Source organism: Amaranthus tricolor, chromosome 1 (genome assembly GCF_026212465.1).
Source record: "Amaranthus tricolor cultivar Red isolate AtriRed21 chromosome 1, ASM2621246v1, whole genome shotgun sequence".
Lineage (NCBI taxonomy): Eukaryota > Viridiplantae > Streptophyta > Magnoliopsida > Caryophyllales > Amaranthaceae > Amaranthus > Amaranthus tricolor.
Genome location: NC_080047.1, coordinates 23,653,021 through 23,673,047, shown reverse-complemented (window position 1 = coordinate 23,673,047; position 20,027 = coordinate 23,653,021). Strand labels below are relative to the sequence as shown.

The 20,027-nt window shown below is 33.8% G+C and overlaps 2 protein-coding genes across 10 annotated transcripts in view; one reads left to right on the top strand and one right to left on the bottom strand.

Annotated features, from left to right (window-relative positions):
• Positions 1-11,768, bottom strand: part of LOC130819594 (eIF-2-alpha kinase GCN2) — a 41,209-nt gene extending 29,441 nt beyond the window's left edge. For 2 of the 6 annotated variants that reach the window (XM_057685329.1, XM_057685331.1), the window contains exons 1-6: positions 11,326-11,768; positions 9,140-9,208; positions 9,001-9,060; positions 8,777-8,882; positions 3,307-3,411; positions 2,816-3,229 (exon numbers count right to left, since the gene is read on the bottom strand). In XM_057685329.1, coding sequence (XP_057541312.1) covers positions 2,816-3,229; positions 3,307-3,411; positions 8,777-8,882; positions 9,001-9,060; positions 9,140-9,208; positions 11,326-11,441 — 870 coding nt within the window. In that variant the 5' untranslated portion in view covers positions 11,442-11,768. Of the gene's footprint in view, positions 1-2,815; positions 3,230-3,306; positions 3,449-8,464; positions 8,492-8,776; positions 8,883-9,000; positions 9,061-9,139; positions 9,209-11,188; positions 11,248-11,325 lie in introns of those variants that run through there. The other 4 variants (XM_057685332.1, XM_057685328.1, XM_057685334.1 and 1 more) reach the window with 4 other exon arrangements.
• A 1,430-nt stretch (positions 11,769-13,198) lies between these two features.
• LOC130819562 (uncharacterized) lies at positions 13,199-16,557 on the top strand. Of its 4 annotated transcripts, XR_009044627.1 has the most exons (4): positions 13,199-13,462; positions 15,303-15,451; positions 15,724-15,978; positions 16,165-16,557. XR_009044627.1 is itself a non-coding variant. In XM_057685327.1 (3 exons), exons 2-3 carry the CDS (start codon positions 15,771-15,773, stop codon positions 16,272-16,274), a joined length of 318 nt encoding a protein of 105 aa, XP_057541310.1. In that variant the 5' UTR covers positions 13,199-13,462; positions 15,303-15,770; the 3' UTR covers positions 16,275-16,557. The 4 variants fall into 4 exon arrangements, 1 of the variants encoding a protein (XP_057541310.1); XM_057685327.1 differs by having other exon boundaries at positions 15,303-15,978; XR_009044621.1 differs by lacking the exons at positions 15,303-15,451; positions 15,724-15,978; positions 16,165-16,557 and adding an exon at positions 13,725-15,280.
• Positions 16,558-20,027: the final 3,470 nt, after the last annotated feature.

Here is a 20,027-nt window from a genome sequence, read left to right as displayed (position 1 = left end):
CAACCTAGCACAAAAAGACCAATCACGCTTTGGAATGACCCAGTATTTCCAGCCAAATTCATTGGCATTGCTCTTTCAGAATAAGATGTGAATTGACTGGTGAATTAATTTGCAATTAATAGACACATTTTTGGAACGACCATGCGACATCAATCGGAAAATGTATGTTTTAAGAAATCCTAAAACCTCTACCACGTACTTGGTCAGTAGTTATCGTTTCCCTCCTCTGTTTAGTGCCTCCTTTACTTGACCTCGAAAATGACAATTTGGGTGCTTGATCAAGTTGAAAGATGAGACATTTGGATGCTGTTTTGGTAGAGTAATGACTAGTTACCATGTCCAATTGTCATTTGGGCTTGTGTTTTTATTTGGGTTGATTATTTTAACTCTTCTGAGGAAGTTAAAAAGGAAAAAACAAATGCTCTAGTTGTACCTTACTGATCAAGGACAATTTGACATCTATCGATATTCTAATTATGTACTAAAGAAAATTTAGCACATGCTGAGGGACACCGGCACAGTGGGCTTTCTCTGTAGAGAATTTCTTGAGCTAAAGGGCTCTTTCAGATCGCAACCTCCTTGTGACGAAAGTATTAGTCAACCTTCTACCCAGCCACCCTGGCTATGACTATGGGCGGGACTCAATAGGCTAATGATGATGAAGAAAACTTAGAGCATAGTTACAAAACTTCTGTATGATTTTCTTGTTTACATCCACCAATTAGATATTCATAACTCAATTCAAAGCTACTAATATCAACCTCCAAATCTCAACTCACAAGAAGTAATCTAATGTGAGCCTTGGCCTTCAACATTTCACTAGGCTCAACACCATCTTCGTATTGTTCAGTACAAGATCTAAGAATAAAATTTATCACTATTTGTCTGTTATATTACATAACTTTTTCCTTCCCACAACCTTTCTAGACCAACATTGTTTTACATATTAACTTCCTATAGGCATTTGTTCCCCTAAGCTTTTTGTCTTAACACTATGATGAATTGGGTCAAAGGGTCCAAGGGCATTATTGACAATTTACTATTACTTAGTCTTTCGGTTTTGTTAGTTACGATAGTTGTATTTTAGTATTTTGGTTGTAGGGCTTAGGCTATATAGACAAGCCAACCTTGTAATGTTTAATCAGCTTTTGAGAATATTGAAATAAGAGAAATAACAAAGGAGTCTGGGCAAACTCGAATTGCTCCACTATTAAACGGATTTCGGTTACAAGTCTTGGCTGGTCTATTACAATGGTATCAGAGTGGTAAGATCCCGGTGACCGAAAAATCGCCGGTGACGGCAAAAGTTTAGAAAATAATCAACAAGATGATCTTGATGAGTTTCTTGAAGGTTTTGGGCCTGAAATTTCTCCTCTAGACATGCTTCAAATGGCTGTACAAAATGGTTTCATTCAATAATTCAAACCCACATCCACCAATGAAATTTATGGGAAGTTTGGAAAAGGGATTTGTGAGAATTGTGATGAACATTTTGATCCAGAACATGAATGTAGTCACAATGGTTATTCACTCCTCATCCTACATCGAGGAAAGAAAGATGAATTAATGGCATTTGTATTTCATAAAGAAAGAAAAAAAGATGTCCATGAAGAGAGTATAAAGGTTGAAGATAAGGGAAGCAGTAAGAAAACTGGATAAATGTAAGGTTCAACTAACAGAACAGAAAGAGATATTGAAGAATCAAGAAAGGGACCTAAGAGTAGTGAAAAAGATAAAGAGAAGGTGGAGCAGAATGGGTAAGACTAACCTATTGCAGAATAAAAGAAAAGACAGAAAAAGAAGGATAATGAAGAAGAATAGGAAATCAAAAAAAAAAAGTCAAAAATAAAAAGAAAAGCAGAATGTATATGAGAAAACGGAGAATAAAGAGAAAAAAAGGGACCATGGAAAGACACAGCAATAAAATTAAGAAAATAAGTAAAATGGTTCAAGAAAGAAGAAGCAAGAAAAGAGTGAGGATTTTGGATGTTCATGTTCTGGGGGTGGTCCGGGCAGGCGGCGCCGGAAATAAAACAGAGACCACAAGGAAGGTACCGGCAGCAGGTGAGGATTCAAAGAGTATGGCTGATATTTAATAGGTTAAAATTGTTGAAGGGTGTGAGAAATCAGAGAGCATGAGTAAGAAAAAAATTAGGATTTGTGGGAATTAAAAAATTTAGTAGAAAGGGGGAGAAAAAGGAGGCAATTCTCGGGTGGTGCAAGAGGACGCCACGCCTGGGTGGTGCTAGCAAGAGCCGGAAAAAAGAGAGTCAACGCTAGAGAAGTGGCCGGCAAGGGAGAAATTCGCAGAAGCCAAAGAGAGCAAGGGAGAGAGAAAAAAATGCAGGTCACTAGAAAATTACTGCAGCTGGCTGAAAGTTTTTGGACGACGGTCTGAGTAGTTACCGGCGTGAGGAAGGAGAAGATGGCCGACATTTTTGGGTTGGTAAGGTTGAAGGAGAAGGCTGCCAAAAATTTAAGGAAACAAAATAAAGTCTTAGATGTCATAAGCTAACTATTTTCACCCTAAAATTTTGTTAATATGCCATTGCAATGTAGTCAAGGATTTATAGTTCTTTAGTTTAGAATAAAAATGGCTTATTAAATCATGTGCACTTCTTATTTAAGTGAAGTTGTAGATAATCTTTACTAAGTGTCATTCAGAGGTTGGCCTCTTTTTTATGGCTAATAAGGATAAGGTTGCATATATCTAACTCCTAAAATCTTTTTCGGGTGAGAGCCACTTAATGGCATCAAGTAATGGGATGTTACTGAATGGAATGTTGTATTATACCGAAGAAAAATGCAACAATACCTTCTTGTCTTGCTCTACAGCCAAGTCTTCAGAGAATGATCCACTTGAATCAGTTGTTAATAGACTCTTACTTTCATCTTCACTGGTGTTCTTAACAGATTCCAATTTGGCATGCATGGAAACTACTCCAGAAAATCGATTATCCTCTCTCATACTCTTTTCTTTCTGTTTGAAATTTTTTTCAACGCCTTCATATATTTGCTTTGATCTAGATAAGGCCTGGGAAACCATTGAAGAGCTTAGGTTGCCACCATCATTTGCTCCAAAATTCCAATTATAAGACTCCTCATGACCACTAAAAAGATCCGTAAAACCATAGACAAAGGCATGCTTAGAAGAAGCGATTTTTTCTAGAGATTTTGTCCCATCTAAAGTAGGCAACTGAGTGTCATTGTCTCCATCAAATGACACAACCTTCACAATCAAGAAAAAAACTTCATCAATATGAATTGCACAATGGAAGCACGTAGGTCAGACAAAACTTAATATACCCGATTATGCAAAGGATCCACCGAAACAAGTGCTGAGAGAAACTCCTGAGCAGCTTCCACCAAATTGAAAATCATCACGCGTCCTTCTCGAGCATTAGAGTTTGCCTAGAGTAGTTACATGGAATGTTTAAAATCTGCCATACTAAATACTTTAAAAATTAACATTCTTAGAAAAACAAGAACTTTGTAACAAAATGTAGTCCCCAGTAAAATATAAAATCAACAATCATACTCAATATTTGATAAAGACCATCCACGAAATCTGCTGACTCATACGACCCAAGAGAGGACAAAAAGCATACCAGATTTAACAATGATACTTTAAAAAACCCATTACCCACAAGACAATACAAGCAGAATTTTATAGAACATAAGATCCCTTTTTTATTCTACTTAAAGCATGTAAAATAAGAAATTTTACTGGAATATTGACTGGACATATCTATTACACCTATGTAACTCAAATAGGTTGTGTAACAAACACAAACCCAATTCACAATTTGAATAGTTCAATGGACCTTCCCCAAACAAAACATTCTAGAAGAATGACTTTACTTGGACTCCTTACCAAATTAACATCGGCGTAATCAAGTAAATATTCAAAATATCACTCTAAAATAACCTTCTCCAGAAACTATCCTTCTAGTTCACAACTTCACGCCGAAAGCATAAAGTACATAAAAAATGTATCTATGAAAAACCATTATGTCTCAATCCAAACACTTGCATAAATCTATTAAAAAAGAGACATGTTATCATAATAAAGAATTGCCAACATGACTTTAGGCTCCACCAATTTTCGAACCAAGCATCCCTCAAAAAATGGACTATTTCTTAAGCCAATGTCACCTATGGTAGGCACATATAATGGATATGGATATAGATTCAAGTATCTAATACAATGATTGTCGAAATTATGGTTTTAGGAGTACCTTCTTCAAATTGGACACTTTTACGAGGATACAAATTATGTTTACAGAAATATAAGATATATCATTTTGATGGAGTGGAAGAAAAAGAAAGTAAAATAATACAATACTTTGAAGTAACTATCCAGTATTAATTCGTAGACCTTGAGTCCGATCATTTATTCTAACAAATATAACGATAAGTTTGGAGTAGCAACCACTCATGCTTAAATAAAATAATTAAGTAAACAAAATCATAGCAACATGTGAGTCTTACAAGAATACATAACGAAGGAAGTAGAAAGAAAAGAAATCCATTCAAGCACTCAAAAGAGGAGACAAAAAATAAGAAAAAGTAAATGTTGAGAATAGAATTCCCTAACATCTTAGTTTAAAAAAATGCAAGGGCACAAGAGCACAAGGGATATGCCCGACTTTTCCCGGTAAAAAAATGGGGAAAAATGCAAATGCCAATGTTATTTTTTGATTTTATTTTGAATTATTTGCCTTGTATAAGCTCATCTTTCGTTGCGCTTCATGCGCCTTGGACTATGCATCATAATCCCACGTGCAACTTATATATCATGCATCATACTCCCGTCAAACCCATTGAACAAAGGTGGACATGCAAAAATAACATCTTCAAGATTGTCACCATCAACAAATTTAATCTTGCATAGGTATGGTGTGGAGGAAAAAGGAATAAGAAAGAAAATCTCACACACTAGCTTCCATCTAAAGCCAACAACAACAACAATGCAGAGCCTTAATCTTAAAAGATTCGAGTCAAATATATGAACCAATTTGTAAGTCCAAGTTATTCAAATTCTTCTTCTCTAATGTCCACCCACATATATTCTTCTTCTCTAATCCTTCTAATTTTCTACCATCTCAATTTGTAAGTCAAGGTCATTCATATCTATTTTCCACTTATGTTCTCCAAGTCATCAACAATCTTCCTTGCACTCTTTTTAAGTCTCCAATAACTTTCTATGTTCCTTACTGGTTTACTAATACCCAGTCTTTACACATGCTCAAACAATTTTAAACGATTTCTTATCATCTTTTCCTCAATAATTAAAAATCTTAAATCCTTTTTTATATCTTCGTTAGTCTAACCCCCAAAATATGCCCACTTTTCAATCGGAGATGGTTCTACTATGATCCTTTCTAAAAGCCCAACATTATGTTGTCCAATGGTCGTCCAATAAAACGTGCCCTTTAACTTTAAAGGCACACCTTGATCATATAATATCCCAGTAGATGCTCTCCATTTTTTCCACTCACACTTAAATCTATGGGTCACATCTTATTGGATATCCCCATTACTCTGAAGTATGTACCAAAGGTACTTAAAGCGATATCTTTCTCTTCTAGAATTATAGTGCCTCTCATTATCTCATTTATGCTAAAATTACATTCCATGTACTCTGTCTTACTTCGACTTAAATTGAAACCTTGTTACTTTAACTCTTATCTCCATCGTTCTAACTTCGTATTTACCCTTTCCCTGGTTTCATCTAACAAAACAATGTCATCAACAAACAACTTGCACCAAGGCATATCTCCTTGTATCAATCGAGTTAACTCGTTTAGAACTGCTCAAAAAGAAAAGGACTTGCTGCAGAGCCTTGATGAAGGGTAATTGTGATTGAAAAATCCTCATGCTCTCCTACATGTCCATGTTCTCCATTAAAAAGCTCATCAGAACACTCCCTCCATCGATCCTTGGTGTTCTCATCTTGAACTGGAATGTTTTTATCATTATCCTTAATATTGTTCACTACACCTATGTTACAAGTTTTTGCTTGCCTCCTTTTTGTCATCCTATCTTACTCTCCTTATTTAAAATCTAGTCAGTCAAACACCTCTTTAAAAAGTTTTAATTTTGCCTCACGGACGACTAATTTTGTTTTGGTTTTGATTTCCTTATACTTCGCTTAGATTTCTTCATTCCTACATTTTTCTAATGCAAGATAACATTTTTTCTTTTCCTTGATAATTGTCTTGATCTCCTCATTCCCCCACGTAGTATCTTTCTTTACCATGAAATGATCACCTGATTCTCCTAAAATATCCTTAGTTATTCGAACGATGCAAGCTTTTATCTTTAAACAAGTATCCTTTGTATCCGAAGTCATCTCCCAATTTGCTTCACCAATAACTTTCTCGGCGACAACTAACATCTAGAATAAGGAGTTTGTGTTGGGTGGCTATATGATCTACCTCTATGTATCATCCTTGTCAAACAGTAGTAAATTTGTGTTTCGTTTACTCTAGTTTTAAAAGTCACCAGATTGTTATCTCTTTCTCAAACTGTGTCAAAAATCCACAAATTGTATGGAGTACAAAATCCAAAATACAATCTCCCTCTGTATTCCTAGTTCCAAAGACAAAACCTTCATGAACACCCTACGTGCCCATTGAAATCATCTCCAATATAGATCTTCTCATAATTGGTATATTTTGCACCATATCATCAATTAGAGATCCTCCCAGATTTTCCTGCTAAGGTTCCTCTATCCCCACTAGCGGTGCCTATGCACTTAAGACATTCAAAATCTCTTTACCATATACAATTTTCACTATTATAGTCATATTGTTCTTCCAACATACCTCTACTATATCCTTAGATGTTCGTTCGTCCATATTAATGACACAACTTTATTTCGATTTCGATCTTTCTCGAGCACCACAATTTATACTCCTGACTTTCATCTACTATCATTTTGGCCCTATCTCTAACCCATTTTGTCTTTTGTAGATATAGAGTGTTAATTTTCATCCTTTCCATGATATCGATCGACTCGAAAAATCTACTAGTCAAGCTACCAATATTCCAAGTTCTTATTCTTAGACTAAGACCCTTGGTTTTCCTTAACCTCCTTTGCTCAGAGCTTATGAGCCCTTGCTCATTTAACACCACACTCGAGTCGTGTGAAGCGTCGTTTTTGAACGTCATCCTAGTATAAGTAACTTGCCCTTGCTCATTTAGCACCACACTTGGCAATGTGGCGCATCACTTTTGGACGACAATTCCAGCAACCCTTACATACTTTTCACTACACACGCAGGCCTAAGAAGTGCAGTATGTCAAGAACGCCCACACGAGAATTAAGTTATGGTTCATGATCATGGGATGTGACTAAGTTTTACTAAGCTAGTTGTCAGTATCATCCGCTCACCCTCTTCCTTTATCCGGGCTTGTGACCGGCAATAAGCGATAAGCACTCAAAGCAGAGTTTTCCATCAAAAGCCAACTTAAGCCTAATTTGACATCACATTTGGAAAGAGAAAAAGTGAAAAACAACCCTAAAATATTTCTTTAGACCTCATAAGAAAAACTATACTAAAGAATTTAATTATTTCCTCGACCAACTTTAGTAAACTTTTTGCCAGTGTTGTGCCCAAGAATTTAACTGAATTCTTAGAATCAATACAAGCTTATAAAAACTTTGTAGTAAGAATTAGGTTTAATTGAACAACCCATGAAGAATCCTAAAGATAGGCCCAATTTGAACAATAGTGAGCAAGTCAACACTATTCATGAAGCAGCATAAAAGCGTTAAATCTAATGACTTATGTTTTGTTGGAATTTAAGAAAATCGAGAAAAAGGGAAGGGAAAGAAATAGAAGAATGTGTTTTCTTCCATTTAAAAAGAATTTTATTAAAGGGAAATAGAAGGGAGGAAATTGGAGGGAACACTTATTTATTGAAAAACAAATCTTTCCATAATATTGAGAGAGATTTGTAAGTGAAACCCATCATCTTTCCTCCACTTCCATTCTTTATCCCTTTTGTACTTTCATCATCCAAATATACTCTTGATCAATTTTGGCCTGGTACATACCAACAAACATAATGCTTTTAGTTAAGTTGACTTTTAAACTAAATATTTTCGTAAAAACCGAGGTAAAAAAGTTGCATCCATCCTAGTCATGGTCCTAACATAAGGTTGCATCACCGTATTACAACCGTATTGTAAAGGTCTTTGAGTTTACCACAACCAAAATGTAGGACGCATTGATCGCAAGGCGCAAAATCATTTGTATTGACCGCGATATCCATTTCACAATTGTTAGCACGACCATGACCTAAACCATATTTTGCACTATGATCCTCGTACAAGCCTAAACCACTTCCACATAGTCGAGGTTCAAACAACGATCAAATCTTGACTCTACTTTGTACATGCATGGCCTATTGTAGCCCTAATCAAGCTTAAAAAATGAGATCGATCAAAAGTCACCTTTAGCATTTCAATGATAGTGTTAATCATCGTTGTAGCACAAACTCTCTATAACCCAACTTTAAACTCCCGTAATCTAATCCAAGAGAAAATTCTACAAAATGAGTTGGTTGCCATTCCTAGCCAAAGAGAGTATCATAGTAAAGATGACTGAAACTTAAATATAATCCAAGAGAAAATGCTAAAAAATGAGTTAGCTCTCATGAAATTTTGGTAGGTCTTGTCAATTACAGTCCCTAGCTGCAATGGCCATTAAATTCAAAGTTTGGCACATACATTCTAATTATAATTGGAATGCTTTGAAAGAGGTACCTGCTCATTCAGAAGCGATAGAAGTCTATTTGCATCACTCTCACACAAACCTTTTTCCGAGGTTAATTGTAGTTTAGGGCACTTATAAGGATACCCAGGTAAACACCTAAAAAAACAAAGAAAAAAGTAGGAAAGTAAGTTCAGAAAACAAATTGATAAGTATTTGGAGTTATGATAGAAGACAACACATAAGGGAAAAAAAGTGGCCATTAAGAAAAACTTACCGCACACTTAAGTAAGCGGAAACATCCAAATTCTCATATCCAGAGTCCTTTGAGTATGGTCTATCAATTTGATAAGATAGAGAAGTCAAACAATTAAAGAAACTAAATAATGACAAAGCGACAAGAAAGCAACAAATACCTAATATTAATGATTACTTGTGGATGAGACTCTGCAACAATTTTGCAATCATCTTGAAATATTGCAGACCTAAGAGCATAAAAGCATCAAATATAAGACATAAGAACCCTGTCTCAAGATAAATGATTTAGAAATTACATGTGTTTGATAAACGCACGTACAAGAACAATACAGTTTTCTTGGTTAAAGGAGAGAATAACAAAACAGTAAAAGCAAGGTTAAAAAGTACATGAACGATTTCCTATTCTAAAATAGGTTGCATGTCGAAACCTTCCTATCAAATCTTTAGGCATATATAGTGCAAGGTATGGAAAATATTTAATTGTAATTACTTCTTAAAGAATAAAAGTGGAAACTAAACCATTCTAGGAAACAATGATTCACAATGATATGTCTACAAAACTAACTTATATATCTACAGCAATTATAGTAAGCAACAATATGAACATGTTGCTCATAATTGGGTGGAAAAAAATAACAAACAAAAATCTTAATCGAGGTCTTAAAGTAGCCAAGAATTATACAATCATAAACATAAAATCTTAGTTGTGATACCACTTCTAAAGAAAAAGAAGTCTAAAGGCACAAAAATCAAATTGTTATTTATGATAGGCACGTAAAGTTATTACACATCAATAGAAATTTCTCTTATGTATTCTTGTAGAGAGGCAACTATTAATATTGAGCACGAAAGGATGTGAAACTAAGGCAAAATCTCATCGAAATGCAACTACCTAGTTCATGCTATCCTAACATGACACACTAATAATAAATACTCAATGGCAACCCACCCACGTCCCAATGCCCTAATTTCATTTTGCAATGTAAAAGCATCATTATTGATCAAGATACAATTTCTCTTACTTAGTTATCACATATTAAAATATTAAGTGCATGCTAAGAAAGGGTTAACGTATTGGGGAAAATAAAAGTCAAACACGAGAAGTAGCGGTAGTTGCAAAGACAATAAAGGTGCTAAGGTTATTGTAAAAAGATGGAATGGGGGAGATGTGATGAAAATTAAGAGCTCAATTTTAAAAGATGTGCCTCTAAGTAGATTCAAGAAAAATCGTTTTTCTTAGTCTTGGTTTAAAAGGCCCACATTTGTGCGCTTTTCTGCGCCTAGTGCCTTTTGCGCTTTATAGGTTCATTTTTTGGAAAAAAAAAGCTCTTTTAGTAAAGAACATGACAAAACAAGTTGTCTTCTTCGAAGAGAGAAAGAAAAGGAAAAGGAATTTGTTCTTGTGTTAAAAGAGAGATAGAGAGAAAATACAAAAAAAAAAGGAATAAGGATTTGCTAGCAGTTCTAAAATTAGGAAGAATTTTCGCTAGTACCTCCACCACACTAAGTACCTCCTATTTTTGTTTTTTCTCTTCCACTATCTTCTTTTCTATGGTCTCTGACTCTTTTCATCTTTTTTCTCCAAATTCTCTTAGATTGTTCATATTTTTTCTTCTTCTTCTATAGCTTTTACGAGTTACTTTTTTTCTTTTTTAAATTTTGCTAATCTTCAATTTATATATTTGTGTCCTTCCTTCTAGATTCTTCATTTTTTAGTCTCTTTTCTTATACTCTTCATTTTTCCTGTTCTCTTCTTTTATAACAATTAGACAAATAATAATTAGACATAATGCTTGTGACCCTCTTGTGTCATTTTGCACTATATTAGTAGCTTGGGGAAGCTTGTGCTTTCACCTACAAAACTTCGCACTTTTGCCTTTGCCTAGGATCCAAGAATCGCTTCGGTAACCCTTGTATCTTTTAACAATAAGAATGGGAGTAATAAATCTAATGTCGCTCACTTTTCTTCATACGTACTACACATCCACTCTTTCACTCATCTCACCCCCTTATTGTTAGCACAACGCAAATACATTAACTTGGTTTCACTTTTAGTACCACATTATTGCATTACCCCCAAATCCAAGTATGTTCTTACGATGTTGACCAATTGTGTGAAAGGAACATAATCAAGAAAGGGATTTAAAGGAAAATAAGTGCAATCAATTAAACAAACATCTAATTAAAAACTATACTTGATGACTTACGAGAATATTATACCAAATTTCACCATTTTCCCTTCCCCGAATGAGTTCGCTATAAAACACTACAGAAAATAAAAGACAAATAATAAAATAAGAAAGAGAGAAAAGAGGAGAACGAAAGAAAGATGGGGGGTTCTTACAAAGCAGTAAGTTCCTCGGAAATGAGTTCACTATAATCAGCAGATTGTGAAGCAACATCTTTTGAAGCAACTCTACCTTTATTCTTACGCTTCTTCTTCTTTGAACTTTGCCCCATTTTTCCAACCCCGATCAAACAATCTACAAAATAACAATTTGATTTTTACCCGATATTTGTATCGGGAAATGGCACCAATGATCAACTTCTTTTTGACTATCTTAATATTGGAATTATGTAACAACGAAATGGTAACGGGAAATCAATGGAAGTTTGTGCTTATCACTCTTTGAATGAGATTGAATTGTCAAAAGGAATTTGATGAACAGGACAGGAAGTATTAGATTGAAAAGAGGAATGGATTTTAGAAGAGAAGTGCGTGGGATGGTATCCTGGGATGGTAGGCGCCTAAATAGAGTTGCTAACTTATGAGACTAGCCTTTAGGCGTGCAATTGATTCAGAGTTTGAGACCCAATAATCGTGATTTATTAATTTATTAATTTTAAAATTTAAAAGTATAAATTTAAGACTTAAAAATTTATTTTTAAAATTTAAAAGGTTAATTTTAAAGATTTTTAATATCTACTTTAATATTTGAGTCTTTTTATTTTAAAGTTGAAATAAAAAATTAATGTCATATAATTGGTTTTTTAAATCTTAAAATTGGTTTTTTTAAGTAACCTTTTATGTCTTAAAAAATGTCAATTTTAAATCCTTAAAATTAGTCTTTTAATTCTTTAATTGGTTTTTTAACTCTTGTATTTGACATTTTAATTTGTGAAATTGGTAAAAAAAAATATACAATTGGACCGACCTAATAAGATGCGTCTCACAAGTGAAACGGTCTCACCCAAGTTTTTTCTAGCTTTTTTTATTCACAAATTCTTGTTTAGTACCGTCCTAAAAATTAGGACGTTATTCGTGTGCAATTATTTTTAAAGCTTATTTAATTATTTTTGTATGGCTAATGTAATTACCTTTAATGTCTATATGATTATTTCGTGAGCTCAATTTTTTTTTACTATGTGATCACTTTTAAAGCTTATGTGATCACTTTTAAGGCTTATTATGTGAGCATTTTTAAAGCATATGAAGATTGTGTTTTTGTGGTGGTGGTGGTGAACTTAAAAATTAAAAAAAAAAACCCATATAGGTCTTAAAAGTAATCATATAGGTCTTAAAAATAATCATATAGGTCTTAAAATTGATCACATAGGCTTTAAAAGTAATCAGTTAAAAAAGTCCAAGTGATCACACATGCTTTAAAAGTGATCACATAAGTCTTAAAAGCGATCACATATGCTTTAAAAGTAACACAATATAAGCTTTAAAAGTGATTACACGGTACATTAAAGCTTATGTGATCACTTTCAAAGCATATTTGATCTCTTTTAAGGTTTACGTGATCAATTTTAAACTTATGGAGATTGTGTTTTTGCAATGGTGGTAAGCTTGAAAATAAAAAATGATCACATAATACCTTAAAAGTTATCACATAGGCCTTAAAAGTAATAACAAAGGTATTAAAAGTAATCACATAGGCTTTAAAAGTAATCACTTATAATAGTCAAAGTGATCACACATGTTTAAAAAGTGATTATATAGGCCTTAAAAGTAATCACATATGCTTTAAAATTAAGCACATAAACTTTAAAAGTGATCACACTGTAAACTAAAAATAATCACATAGACATTAAAAGTTATTACACAGGTTTTAAAAATAATCACATACACATTAAAAATAATCACATAGACTTTAAAAATAATCATTTAATATAGTAAAAAGTGATCACAAATATTTTGAAAGTGATCATATCCTCTATACTCTATCCTATATATATGTAACGTTTGTCTATATGTAAAAGGTTTGGTAAGGCTTAACACTGTTCATCAAGCTTCCATAACACTGCTTTTGTGCGCGCCCTTTTTTCCTTCCTTCGCTCATACTGCTCTCTTCTTCTGCCTTCCTTCTTTCCCATTCCAATCTTACCTTCTACCCTAAATTTCTCCTTTTTTTCTTAAGTTTCTCATTGGACAAAAGGAAAGGCAAGACAAAATCAGGCAAGGGTTCAGGCCAGCTCTCTTTCTCCGGCCACCAACTGTGAGTTCCGATCATGCCGGTGCTGAGGATGACTTTGTGGTTTGTAACTTTTAAAGCTTTTTAGGGCTTATGTTGTAGATCTATCACATTTAAGTTTGTATTTGATGGTTTTTGGTTATGGTTTCATTTGGTTCAAATTTTCAGTTTTATTTTGGTTTCTTTTGAACTTTTGGTGAATTGAAAGATGAAATTGGTTTCTTTGGTAAGGATGACTTCGATTATGTTGTTATATTGGTTTCTTTTGAATTTTTGAGAGATTGAAATAGAAATGATGAAATTGAGTTCTACCTATGAAATGCAGATCCAATACCCACAAGAGTCAAGAATTTGTGAAAAGACCAGATGTGATAATAAATGCAAAAACACAAATGTTGTTTTGTAGGAACAGAAGAACAGTGTAAAACCCATAAACTATAGAGTACCAGTTAACCATTACAGAAATTATATTCAAAGAATATACCACACCCTCGTAGTTGAGTTTCAACTTTGAGATACTATCTAAAAATTTGAACTTTAAAATATTTTTTAAAAAAACTCTTATCCACTTCCAAAGCTTAAAAACCTTATAATGGTTGCTGGCCATTCCGTTTATACAAGTAGTAATTGTGGAAAAATTGACAATGAGAAATCTTGGTTTTTGGAGTCTTATCAAAAGCATCTTGGTCAAGCTGCCACATTTTTGGCTCATATAAAGGAGGGTATTAATGTTTCTGCAAAGGATGATCAAGCATTGTTGTTGTTTAGTGGGGACGAGACTCGAAAGGATGCCGGTCCTCGAAGTGAAGCCCAGTTATTGGCTTATTGCAGAATCAAAAGGGTGGTTTGGTGACAATGAATATGTTTACATCTATCGAATATCGTCGGTTTAATCTGTCTTGTTTTTACGGTTCTTTTTTATTTGCTCAATCATGATCTTTGTGTACTTAATTTACTGAGATTTGAACAATTATTGACCGTAACAAGTATACAATCAACATTTTAGAGAAATCATTATGGTCTGAGTTACATGGGGATACTTGCTCAAGTATTTTTCCATTGGTACTGCCGTACTGCTAACCTAAGTTTCGGGTTGATAAAGTAAACAATTAGGAAGAAATAGTTCGAATGAAGACCCAATAAATAATTGCATAGAGAATGAAGATTACAACAAAACCTTTTTTATTAGGAATAAATAATACTACTTTGGATGAACACCCAATAAATAATTGTGTAAAGAATAAAGATCAAAACGAAACTTATTTCTCCATATCACCATTACAATAAAATGTAGGGATTGATTTTCTTTCACATTCTAGGAGGTGAATGAAAAAATACGGGTTGTATTGAGTTTTTGGGATTATGGTGCTTTAGATAAAGAATGTTATGGTGCTTTAGATTTAGATTATCACTATCTGAACATGTCACAGGTAAGATTGAACAATACTTTTGGTGAAATTGATGATTTTTTAGAAAACAGGTTGGCAACATTTATATATGTAATATGAAGGTATGAACTTTAAGGAAAATGTCATGGATGGAGTGTATTATCTCGAAAATGGTTATATCTTGCAGACTAACAATGCAACTATTTGATTATGACACTGTCGTTTATCATTTTGATTTCTATATTTGCTAATGCATAGATTTGTCTTATGGATCAAAGTGTTATTTATTGGAAACGTGCAAGAAATAAAATTTCTAAGTAGAGGTACGAGCCAATAAATGCACACCAAGGTACTTTATACGGACAATGCAATTGTGATGAATAACACTACTTTTTCATATATTCAATTGTGTATCATTAAAATCCTTTTAATGTTAATATAGTCATAATTGAATATAACTTTTTGATGTTCTTTTACTTCTCAAAACAATGATTAATACATTGTTTTTTTTCCAGATTAAACTAGATGGTAATATTGAATATTCAAGTCCTCTTCTTTCGCTTTTTAAATTCTCATCTATAAGTACATCGGAGGCATAAAGAAGCTTATCAGCACATGATATAATACAAATGCATTTTCGCTAACAGTAGAAGAGCATGCAAAGGTGCCATTAACATTCCGCTCAAGAGTAATATGTTTAATTTTTATCGTTTTCTTTAATGAAAAGTTGTTTGCTATTTTAGACGAAATGTTGAAAAACGCATAATCTATGCACTCAAAAGATGAAGATGGTTTTCTTACAAGTTCATCTAAAAAACACTACAAGATTAGATGTATGGTTTCTACTAAACCTGATGGTTTTAGTTCATCTAAGAAACTGTACAAAAGTAAACGGAATATTTATTCATGACTAAGTTTTATTTATTGAACTTACAGAAGCAATGTTGACAAACGTGCAACGATATAATCTATAAACTGTGATAATGGAGGTCGTTTCAGTACATGTGTATCTAGCAAATGTTATAAGAGCAAACGTTTGGTTTCTACCGAGGTTGAAAATTGTAGTCAATCAAAGTAAACATGCAAAAATGCGGCTTACACAGAATACCACTGTGCATGATGCTATTTTCAACTCTTTTAATGCACAATGGTTGTCTTCCACATCTCAACAACATAACCAGAACTGTAGAGGTAGCAATATATTACTGATATATCATAGTTCGTTTAAATGTTAAATAATTTTGACTTATTTTATTTTATAAAAGTAGTTTCAAAAATGAACCATCTTTGTACTATGACAATAAAGGTCATAGCAAACATTTGATTGTGGAAAATGGACAATGTATACAGTGCGTTATAAAAGTGTTTTTGATGCAGATTCATCTACCAGACATTACAAGAGGAAGAGCAAGTGTTTGCTTTCTACCGAAGTTGGCGATTATAATTTAGAACGTACATTCCATAATTATTATCTCAAAGAAAAGTAGCAAAGGCATTTTTCCTGTTTCAATAACACATAACATGATTTGTGGTGAGCAGTGTTTTCTTAGAAGTTTTTTACGATCTAGATCGTGAAATTGTGGTACAAAATTATGAAAAGGCCGTGTTTTATTATTAATAATATGTAGAAAAAAAATGTTCCAAATGCTCTGATGAAACTACAAGCTCCTACATTTTGTTCTAGATGTGGTGCCAAAAAATTTGTGTATGAATCATTAATGTTTTGTTGTAGTGGAGGAGAAGTCAAAATTACTGATAATGAATATTATCATGTGCTCATTGATCTTTATTGTTCTCAATATAAATTTGTTGTTCATTCGGAAATTACTCAAGATAATATAATAATAGTTCTCTTTTAATTTAATTGGGGGCTTAATTGATGCATCTACAAAGAAAGTTATTTATTTTTTTAACTACATGCACAACTCTATCATTTTGTTCCATATTTGATATCGAATGACAACAAACTCAAGTTCTTACAACTATATTTTTAGGATGCTCAACATGAAAGAGAAAATCAATTCAGGCTGTTTCCTAAACTAAGGCTTGATATAGTTAGCATGATTATGGAAGTCATGCAGGGTAACCCCTATGCAAAATTCTTTTAATTGCTACAGTATGTTAATCTCGAAGAAAATACAAGAATTTTATTGATCAAGAACACAACTGTAGACCAAAGGTTGTACAATATACCAACCGCTAATGAAGCTGCTGTAATCTTAATTAATGGTTTTCCATCAGAAGAAACAAGAAGCCCATATATAGTTGTTTGGGGTAAATCAGATAAATCACAAAGAATTTATCATTATTATGGATGTTATGATCCTTTACAGTATCCAATATTATTTCCAAAGGGTGAGTGGATAGCATCAAGGGCTAAGAAAAGTTTGCGATGCCAAAGATTTTATAGAGATTATAGTTTTCAGCCTCTTGTTCCTGATTTAGCTCATAGTGCTGATGACTTGCTGATGGACGAAGCTTTTGTTAAGTCTCTTTATGTTATTTTCCCGCCTTAATATGTGTCATTATATTTATGCATACTTATTCTCATGCGTACTTATTGTCATTATAGTGGCACCTTCATTAAATGGTGGTCCTAGAGATATGCAGAAAAGGTATTTCAATGTTATGGCACTTGTACAGAGATATGGGAAACATGATATATTTCTCATTATAACTTGTAATCCAAATTGGATTGAGATCAAAGAAGAATTAGCCGAAGGAGAAAATGCTCATGATAGGCCATATTTAGTTTCAAGAATCTTTCGAGCTAAATTAGTGGTCTTAATAAAACAACTCAAGGAAAAAATATTTCGGTGAAGTAGCTGCAATAATTCATGTTATTCAATTTCAAAGGGGTGGCCTACCGCATGCTCATTTCCTCATCATTTTGCAAGTTGCTTGGAAGTTTGAACAACCAGAACAATTTGATTAATTTGTAAGTGCTGAAATTCTCTCATTATCTAATTTTAACTTACGTAGTCTTGTATAACGTCATATGATACATAGTTAGTGATGGCCATGGGGTGGGTTACTCAGATTCGAACCGGTCCTGAACCGCTTAAAAGCCATCCCGAAACAGGAATCGCCCTCAACAGGTTCCAAGCTAAGAACCGTTAAGGTTCCAAAAAAAGATGCCGGAACCGTGGAACCGCCAAAACTGCGGGCAGGTTCACTCGGTCCACTGGTTCCAAGAAATTTCCCCGAAACCGCAAACCGGACTAGACCAGTTCACTTGGCCAACGGTTCCTTGGAAAACGAATTTAGAAAACTAGCCATTTGCCCCCCTTCTATAAATACTCTTCAATTTTAATCACTTTCATTCACAACTCTTCTCATCTACTACGCTCTCTACTTACTCTCTATACTTAATTACGCAATTATCCTTTTAATTTTTTAATTAATCTTTTAATTAATTTTAGGAAAAATTATAAAAACTTACCTAATCTATAGCACCTTTTGCAAAAACTTACCTATTCTAATTTTTTTTGTAAAAAACTACCTTAAATGACATAAATGTTTGCAAAAGACTACCACATGACGGAATCCGTTAGTAGACAAAACACGTGCCTCATGTGATTTACTTAAGGTATTGATTTCTTTTGTTTAAAAATACAATTTTTTCCAATTATTTCCCCTCTCCACTTAAAATCATAAGAACCCTAATTTTTCCTCTTTTCCCTTTCAATCCCCAATTAAATTATGGCTTATCCTCACACCAAAAAAATCGAAGGTCGACAGATGTGCTAATTTCCTTTTTCACAGAGAATTTCGTGGACTAATGAAAATCCTAGAAGACGGTTCAACAGTTGCAATAATTTCGATCCTGACATGAATTGGAGGGGATGCAACAAGTTCAAATGGATTGATGAACCTGAAATGGTTTATTGGCAAAGACAAGTGACGAACACACTTGTTGAGAAGAAGCGACATTTATCAACAGAAATCAAGATATTGACTTCAAGGGTTTGTTGCCTGGAACATGAGAAGGAACAAGTAATTTCAGAACTTAAAAGGATAAAGAAGAAATTGATGAACGAGAGAAAGCATTGAAGAGATATCAAACTTTGTATTAGGGTTTTTATTTAGTTTTTTGTTCGTGTTGATTGTACTAATGAAAGTTATGTAACCTTCAAACTATATTGTAAGAATCAGTGTTATGTATTAGTGATTAGGGAATGTAATTGATGTTTGAAAGCTTTTGTAAACATGATTATTATGAATGAAGAGGCTAATTTTGTTCATTACGTTGTTGCTAATTATCTAATATCAACAGTTGTTCATTACATTGTTCACAAAAAAAGCTCTTCCATAACCTAACATAAACAAACTAACGTAGACAAAAAATGTTGTTCCATAACCTAACCATAGTACTTCCAACAAAATGTTTACAATATAAAACACAAATTCTTCATTACATACATTGTAACTACATTTTTTTACTTTGATTTTGAGAATTTAAAGATTCTTGGGTTGAAATCACCCTTGGGGCTACACCTTTTGCTCCTTCCTTTTTGCATCCATACACCCAAGATTTCTTTTTACCTTCCTTTGATGGTGAGACCATTGGTGTAGCCATTGTTTGAAATGAGGTGCCAGCATTGTTTGCAGGGGTAACAGAGCTTGCAGTTGCTATTGGCACCATTGGTGTTGAGCTTTGAGTTGCAGGAGGGACTGGTTTTGCAGTTGCTGTTGGCACCGTTGGTGTAGTTGATGATGAGGACACTGAAACGTTCTCAGGCCTTCATCAACCTCCTACCTCCACTTCCTCTTATTACGCCTACTATGCATTTTTCTAAAGGGCGGTGGTAATGGCTTAGGGTTTGTGGAGGCAGGCCACATTTTATGCCCTAACATTCCATAGAACCTAGGTCTGTATGTCTTGGCATATGTCTTGACATGGTAAGCCTCATGGACAAACTCTATATGGTCTAATTTTCTATGCACAATGCAAGCAATGGCATGCTTGCAAGGGATTCCAATTAGGGTCCACCTACCACAATGACAAGTCTTATTTGTCAAGTTCACAACATAAGACTCCTCTCCATCATCAACCTCAAACTCAAAAACATCAATAGGGATAACCCTAGCACCATGACATGAATTCTCATTGTTTTCTATTACTTTCACCACAAATGGCATAACAACCCCCTGAAACTAACTCAGCCCCTCCCTCTTAACTGCACTCCTCTGCATTACATACCTCCTAATTCATTCCATCAATGAAATTATTGGTTTTC

What these genes read in the sequence shown, in the direction of transcription:
- LOC130819562 (XM_057685327.1), top strand. Translation starts at nt 15,771, where the DNA reads ATGGAGGTCGTTTCAGTACATGTGTATCTAGCAAATGTTATAAGAGCA. An exon ending in ACATAACCAGAACTGTAGAG is followed by an intron (nt 15,979 to 16,164) that starts GTAGCAATATAT and finishes TTTTTGATGCAG; the next exon opens with ATTCATCTACCAGACATTAC.